General features: G+C 41.6%; 1 protein-coding gene across 2 annotated transcripts in view; it reads right to left on the reverse strand.

Annotated features, from left to right (window-relative positions):
* The window catches only part of FSHR (follicle stimulating hormone receptor), a 182,975-nt gene that overhangs the window by 20,346 nt on the left and 153,933 nt on the right, over window positions 1-8,696 (reverse strand). For both annotated transcript variants that reach the window (XM_040351600.1, XM_040351599.1), the window contains exons 6-8: window positions 7,202-7,279; window positions 2,274-2,342; window positions 2,123-2,197 (exon numbers count right to left, since the gene is read on the reverse strand). In XM_040351600.1, coding sequence (XP_040207534.1) covers window positions 2,123-2,197; window positions 2,274-2,342; window positions 7,202-7,279 — 222 coding nt within the window. The remainder of the gene's footprint in view (window positions 1-2,122; window positions 2,198-2,273; window positions 2,343-7,201; window positions 7,280-8,696) is intronic.

Below are 8,696 nucleotides of genomic sequence, written 5' to 3' on the forward strand. Positions count from 1 at the left end.
TGAATTCCAAGTTATGTTCAATCTTTGACTATAACATGACTATAATGCCCCGTACACACGATCGGAAATTCCGACGGCATAAGTCCGACCGTGTGTATGCTCCATCGGACTTTTGCTGGCGGAAAGATTGAGAGCTGGTTCTCAAAATCCGATCGTCTGTAGCAATTCCGATGCGCAAAATTTAGGTTTAAATTGTGGCTGTGAAATGGTATCTCCCATCGAGAGATACCTCCTACGATGTGCGCATGCGCCATGGTTACGTCAGCCCAGCTGATCGGAAAATCAGCAGTTGTGCTATGACGTACGACACATGCACAGTTTGTCCCGGGGGGGGGGCATTTCTTGACAGAACACCGGCAGCACTCATGCAGTCCTAGACCATGACACTCCTACCCCCATGCTTAACTGTAGGCAAGACACGCTTGTCTTTGAATGTGAGGGGTAGGGATTAGTCGAACACCCCCTCCCCCCGGTTCGCACCAGAACATGTGAACAGGCAAAAAATTCCTTTGAACACGCAAACACCGTTAAAGTCTATGGGAAACGAACATGAAAAATCAAAAGTGCTAATTTTAAAAGTTAATATGCAAGTTAGGGGACAGGGGAAAAAAATGGCGCGGGGTTCCCCTAAATATCCATACCAGACCTGAAGGGCCTGATATGGAATTTGGTAATGGACTGGGGGGGGGGGGGGGGACCCCTGCCGTTTTCTTCAATGACTTTGATCTGTATTGCAGGGACTCGACAATTCATAAATAGCCGCGAGTAGTTTTAAATTACCTTTTTTCCTTTAGAAATTTCATTTTGTGCAGGGACTGTTCTAAACATGGGAAACATGCACTACTTTACAGGCATACTATACACACACACCCCAGGTACGAAATGTTAAGGAATATTTCACTTTTATTGTTTCACTTTAAGCATTATTAAAGCGGAGGTTCACCCAAAAATCTACTTTCTGTCACTAGATCCAGCATACTGCTGACATCTGCAGTATTCTGGATTTTTTTTTTGTACATATCGTTTTAGCGGTCTTTCTTCTCCGGCTCCGAGCGGGGATTCCTGCGGGGAGTAGGCGTTCCTAAATCAAGCGCAGTTGATTGATGGGCTTGGATAGCGCATCACGCCATCCGGAAATAGCTAACGTGACTCTCGGCTGCTTACGGCGCTATATGGCGCCTGCCGTGTAGAGCCGACTGCGCAGGCGCCGTAAATTGCCGAGAGTCACGTTGGCTATTTTCGGAAGGCGTGACGCGCTATCCAAGCCTGTCAATCAACTGCGCTTGATTTAGGAACGCCTATACCCAGAAGGATACGCCGCTCGGTGCCGGAGAAGAAAGACCGCTAAAATGATAAGTACAAAAAAAAAATCCAGCATACTGCAGATGTCAGCAGTATGCTGGATCTAGTGACAAAAAGTTGATTTTTGGGTGAACCCCCGCTTTAAAATCGCTGCTCCCGAAAAAAATACAGTTTTTAAACCTTTTTTTTGCATTGATACATGTCCCCTGGGGCAGGACCCGGGTACCCAAACACTTTTTATGACAATAACTTGCATATTAACCTTTAAAATTAGCACTTTTGATTTCTCCCATAGACTTTTAAAGGGTGTTCCATGGCTTTTTTCTAATTTTTCGCTGTTCGCCGAACGGCCGAACAGGCAATGTTCGAGTCGGACTCAAGTTCGACTCGAACATAAAGCTCATCCCTAGTAAGGGGTGTACTCACTTTTGTGAGATACTGTACATTGCATCCATTTTAAAAAGAATACCTAAAAAAAATGTTTTATGAAATGAATTATGAAAAGTATTAGTTTGTCTTTTAACTCCCCAGTGTCTGCAAACAGCACATACAATGTTAGTTTTGGGGTGGACTGAACCTTTAACCCCCCCACCCCCAGTACAGAGTTTGCCCAAATAAATGCTGTTTATACATTGCCAGCGTCCTGATGCATTTTAGTAATCTGGAGTGAATTATGTTAGTAAATGCGTGTCTTACAATTGCGAACTAAACTTCTGTAACTCAGATATTGATTTGTTCTTTCTCATAGATCTTAGCTGCAGACAAAACAAAAGATTTCACAAGTTTAATTTAAACCTCATCAGGGAAAGTTATAACTTACAGCACTTCTGGTCCGCTGGCTCCATGGAAAACAAGATCGGGTAACGTTGTTAGCTTCTGATTGCCACTGAGGAGTCTATTAGATAAAAATTCAAGAAATGAATATTATACAATGAAAACACAACAGAGATCAGAAGGGTTCAGGAACTCACAATTCATGTACATTTGTTCCATTGAAAGCATGGTTCTCTATTTCTTCTATATCGTTCTGCACAAGCCATCTAGGAAAAAAAAGAAAAGGAAATCATAGTCATCTAAATTGAAATATTGATGTTAAAAGAGACCGGACCATAGCGTGATAACGTTTAAAAAAAAGGTTTAATAAATATAAAATCTTACTCACAAACATCCATGAAATGCGAGCATGTACAAAACAAATGCCGGCTGGCACGATAGGAGCCCTTCCTCCCTGCGTGGAACGCGGTGACGTCACTGCACGCCTTCCCAATCGCGTTTCGTCATAAGTTTGATGTTTTAAATGGGAATGGGCTCTGCAATGGTTCACCGCTTTATATACCCAAGCCTTGTTTTGGTCGACAAGGAACAGGAAATGGAAAAAACGCCATATTGAGTATGGGAAAGGGACTAATCCAGCCCATAATGGAACTAGGAAAATACCCTGTATATTAATTTTAAATATACTAAAAAGTTCTTTTTAGAGGACATCATAAAGAGTAGGTCAATGAAGGCTCATTCTTTTACTTTTACTAGTAATCTGCCTTTCTAATTTTAATTAAAATGTTTGAGCCTTCATTGACCTACTCTTTATGATGTCCTCTAAAAAGAACTTTTTAGTATTTTTAAAATTAATACACAGGGGCCCAGATTCAATAAGATTTGCGCGATATTTGCGTGGGAGCAGGGCAACGATTTTGCCCTGCGGCCACGCAAATATTTTGCGCTGCCCTCGATTCACGGAGCAGTAGCTCCGTGACTTGCGAGGGCGCGCTGGCAAATTTGCCCGGCGTAAGCGCGTGCAAGTTAAATGATCCCGCCGGGGGCGGGAATCATTTAAATTAGGCGCGCTCCCGCGCCGAGCGTACAGCGCATGCTCCGTCTGGAAACTTTCCCGACGTGCATTGCGGCAAATGACGTCGCAAGGACGTCATTTGCTTCAAAGTGAACGTGAATGGCGTCCAGCGCCAGTCACGAAGCACTTACGCAAACGACGTAACATTTGAACGTCGCGACGCGGGAGCGGCGGTATACTTTAGCACAGGCTGCCCCTGCTATTAGAAAGGGCAGCCTTGCGCTAAAGTAGCCATACGGAAACTCCGTACCTGGCTTGCGCGGGGCCCGCGCAAGCTTGTGAATCAGTGGTAGTATGCAATTTGCATACTACACGCTGATACACAATGGGAGCGCCCCCTAGCGCCCCCCGCAAGAATGCAGCCTAAAATCTGCGAGGCATAAGAGCCTTATGCCGCGCAGATTTTAGGCTGCAGCCGGTGTAACGAGGTTCCTGAATCAGGAGCACTCGTTACACCGGAGCAAGTCAGCAATTGCGCCGTGTAACCTATGGTTACACGGGCGCAATTGCTTTCTGAATCTGGGCCACTGTACGCAAATTACATTTATATCATTTTTTTTTCACACAAATAGAGCTTTCTTTTGGTACTATTTGATCACCACTAGGTTATTTATTTTTTTTATTATAAAAGTGTACATTTTGTAAAAAAAAATATTTTTATCTTTCTGCTATAAAACATATACAATAAAAAAAAGTAAAATTTCTTCATAAATTTAGGCCAAAATGTATTCTGTTACTTGTCTTTGGTAAAAAAAAAGTATATTGATTGGTTTGTGTGAATGTTATAGCATCTCTAAACGATGGTATATATATACTGACATTTTTATTTATTATTTTATACTAGTAATGGCAGTGATCAGCGACTTATAGTGGGTCTGTGATAGTGCAGCAGGAAATCTGACACTAACTAACACTTTGTGGGAACTAACTGCCACTGATGATATCTTTAGGGACACTAATACAGTGATCAGTGTTCAGTGCTAATAATATACACGGGCACTCTACTAATGACAATGGCTGGGCAGGGGGTTAACATCCAGGGGCAATCAAGGGGTTAATTGTGTGCCCAACAATGTGTAATGTGTGCTAATTTTTACTAAAGATCATTTTTTTTCCTGCTTTGCAGGGAAAAGAAACAAAGTGTTTGTTCCCTTGGTTCAGAGCTCTGTGTTGATTGTCAACACAGTGCTCTGGGCTGCGATTCGACACAGCTGATCAGCAGGTTCTGGCTATGAATCATTGTCCAAGGATCATATGAGGCTGCATTGATGGGCACTGATGAGGCTGCATTGATGGCCACTGAGGAAGCTGCATTGATGGGACCTGATCAGTCTGCATTGATGGGCACTGGTGAGGCTGCATTGATGGGCACTGGTGAGGCTGCATTGATTGGCACTGGTGAGGCTGCATTGATTGGCACTGGTGAGGCTGCATTGGATGGGCACTATTGTAGAGAAACGTGAGGCTTGTGGTGGACTATCATGGCATCATATGTGCAACTGATAAACAGTCGATATTATAATTGAAACGTTTTTATTACAAAAATAGAAACATTCCATAACATTTACAATAAAATATGTGTTGTGACAACCATGAATCAACTTATCGTTGGCACATATTACCAACGATATATACAAAGCACCAGTAATTGCGCAGTGAATTTAAACTCTACATGTCTCATAGGCATGTGCATTTCGTTTCGTTCCGAATCGAAATTCGGACTAATTTTTCATTATTCGGACATTCGGATGCATACGAATTCCCGAATTGTAATATTAATGAATTTACCGAATCCGAACGAACGTTTTCGAATCGAAAACCCGCGGACGAAATTCGATCGAACATCGAAAACAACTTCTATTCAAATCAAATTTGAAAACAATTTGATTCAAAAGCAAATTCAAATGAAAATTGAAAGCAAATTTGAATCAAAATCTAAAAAATATAAATCGATTTCTAAAAAAGAATACAATAAAATAGAATATAAAATAATAAAACAATAGAATGAAAATCAAAGAATAGTAAAGAACAGAATGGAATTTAATAGAATGCATTCAAATACAATAGACTATGACCTGGCTTCTTCTATCTATCTTCCATTTTCTGAAATTCGAAATTCATATAGAATGAACTCAAATTTGAATAGAAAAATATTAGAAGAGTAGAAAAATAAAATATATATATATATATAAATATATTTTTTTCTGCTCTATTCTAATATTTTTCTATTCGAATTTGAGTTCATTCTATATGAATTTCGAATTTCAGAAAATGGAAGATACTGTAGAAGAAGCCACCAGGTCATATTCTATTGTATTTGATTACATTCTATTAAATTCCATTCTGTTCTTTACTATTCTTTGATTTTCATTCTATTGTTTTATTATTTTATATTCTATTTTATTGTATTCTTTTTTAGAAATCGATTTATATTTTTTAGATTTTGATTCAAATTTGCTTTCAATTTTCATTCGAATTTGTTTTCGAATAGAATTTGTTTTCGAATCCGATTGAAATATTATCGAATCGACCGGATTTTTCGAAATTCGGTCGAAAACGAACGAATTCCGAAAACGAATTTAACACATGTAACGAATCTAACTTAACAAAATTAATTAAATAACGAATTAAAACGAAACAAAACGCATTTTTCCCTTTTGCACATGCCTAATGTCTCATGTTTCGCGGTTACTTGATGTCCGCTTCCTCAGGAGTCATACATAGGCGCATTATTTGTTGAAAGGTATGTACACGGAATATGTCACAAAACTAAAAATAAACAAATAAATATTAATATCTTTATATACACATCGTGGAAAATATATTGTTACAGTTCTATAGAAAAAAGTGAAACCATCTGCCGGTATATACCCATCACTAAAAGAACATTTCACCGTGGATGCTGTGTCAGGTAAGTGGCCAAGAGCCCGGACCACGAATGGTAACCGCAAAACATGAGAAATATATTATCGACTGGTTATCAGTGGCACATATGATGTCATTATAGTCCACCACAAGCCTCACGTTTCTCTACAATAATTTAATGGGACGAAGGCATCACTTTATAATATTGATATACCTCAGCACTTTATTATATTGGATGGGCACTGGTGAGGCTGCATTGATGGACACTGGTGAGGCTGCATTGCTGAGCACTGATCAGGCTGGATTAATGGGCACTGCTGAGGCTGCATTGATGGACACTGATAAAGCTGCACTGATGGGCACTGATGAATGAATGACTTGTATAGCGCTACACATGCGAACTGAATCGCCTCTAGGCGCTTTTTGCAGCCAGTGTGTTCCTGGCTGGTGCGGTCATTTTACCCCGTAGGATCTTGACACGTTTGGGACACACAGTCATACACACATATATACATATATACTGGGCCAATTTGGCCAGGATCCAATTAACCTACCAGCATGTCTTTGGAGTGTGGGAGGAAACCAGAGTACCCGGAGGAAACGCACGCAGACACAGGGAGAACATGCAAACTCCAAGCAGATGGTTTCGTGGTCAGGATTTGAACCAGCGGCACTGATGAGGCTGCATTAATCGGCACTGAAGGGGCTGCATTGATGGGCACTGATCAGTCATATTGGATGGGCACAGGTGAGGCTGCATTGATGGGCACTGGTGAGGCTGCATTGATGGACACTGATGAGGCTGCGCTGATGGGCACTGGTGAGTATAATACACTCAAACATGCTTTAAAATGCATGGTTTTCCCTTTTATGAACAAGAAAATAATGACATTATGCTGTTGGGCTGGTATAATAATACTATGGGGCTGGTATGAAATTATTTCCAGGGCTGGTTTTTATCCCCAGTCAGGCCCTGCAAGCATCTCCCATGCAGGGCCATCTTTTACTGGCAAGGGCATGGACTGTTGCGTGTATCTCCGTACCAGTATCCAACGCATTTCTATTGGGACACGTGGATGCATGGGCACAGCTTCTGTGTCCTAATATAACATTTGGGTGAGGGCGGGTGCACCCCGTGTGTGTCTTAGGACCCGCACCCTGACGTTACCCTTGAATTATACTTACAATCGGACACTTTCATTACTCAGCCCCGAAAAGGCATTTCTTTGAATCTTCTTTATATTGATATTGTCTTGAATATCCCTGGAAACATATTGTAAGTGTTACTATAGAAAAAAAATCAGTGGCTAATTCTAGGGCAGTTACAGAAATATAGTACGTGTTATCCCCTCTGTCACTCTGTTTTTTTTTTTCTTTTTCACTTTAGATACAGTGAGAGAGGGTTATAACCCCTCTCAGTTTTTTTTTCCACAGCGAAAAAATCTATTCTTAATATATATATATATATATATATATATATATATATATATATATATATATATATATATACATACTGGCCCAGATTCAAGTAGCAATTGCGCCTGTGTAACCATAGGTTACACAGCGCAATTGCTTACTTGCTCCGGCGTTACGAATGCTCCTGATTCAGGAACATTGTAACACCGACTGCAGCCTAAAATCTGCGTGGCATAAGGCTCTTATGCCACGCATATTTTAGGCTGCATTCTTGCGATGCCCGCTAGGGGGCGCTCCCATTGTGCTCAGTGTATAGTATGCAAATTGCATACTAACACCGATTCACAATGTTGCGCGGGCCCTGCGTACGCAAGTTACGTTGTTTCCGTACGGCGTGTTTAGCGTAAGGCTGCCCCTTCTAATAGTAGGGGCAGCCAATGCTAAAGGATACCCGTCGTTCCCGCGTCGCGATATTTGAATTTTACGTCGTTTGCGTAAGTGATTCGTGAATGGCGTTGGACGCCATTCACGTTCACTCTGAAGCAAATGACGTCCTGCACGTCGGGAAAGTTTCCTGACGGAGCATGCGCTCGGCGCGGGAGCACGCCTAATTTAAATGATTCCCGCCCCCTACGGGATCATTTAAATTGTGTGCTCTAGCGTCGGGCAATTTTGCCGGCGCGCCCTCGCAATTTACGGAGCTACTGCTCCGTGAATCGAGGGCAGCGGAGCAAATTTGCGGGGGCGCAGGGCAAAATCGTTGCCCTGCGCCTCCGCAAAAAAAGCGCAATTCTCTTTGAATCCGGGCCACTATATTTCCAAAAGTATTGGGATGCTTGTCTTTACACTCACATGAACTTTACTAGCATCCCGGTCTTAATCCGTAGGGTTCAATATTGAGTTGGCCCACCCTTTGCAGTCCCCACTCTAATTCATCCCAAAAGTATTCTATCAAATTAAGGTCAGGGCTCTGTGCAGGCCAGTCATGTTCCTCCACCCCAAACTTGCTGATCCATGTCTTTATGGACCTCGCTTTGTGCTCTGGTGCGCAGTCATGGAACAGGAAGGGGCCATCCCCAAACTCTTCCCACAAAGTTGGGAGCATGAAATTGTCCAAAATGTCTTGGTGTGCTAACGCCTTAAAGGCTAAGTTCACCTTTTTTTTTTTTAAATTCCAGCTCAACTATGTACCAATATAGCAGATACTTTAGAAATTCCTGGATAGACTTTAGGTCATGACACAGGAAGAAGTTGACCAGCTGAT

The sequence above is a fragment of the Rana temporaria genome, chromosome 4 (assembly GCF_905171775.1).
Source record: "Rana temporaria chromosome 4, aRanTem1.1, whole genome shotgun sequence".
Lineage (NCBI taxonomy): Eukaryota > Metazoa > Chordata > Amphibia > Anura > Ranidae > Rana > Rana temporaria.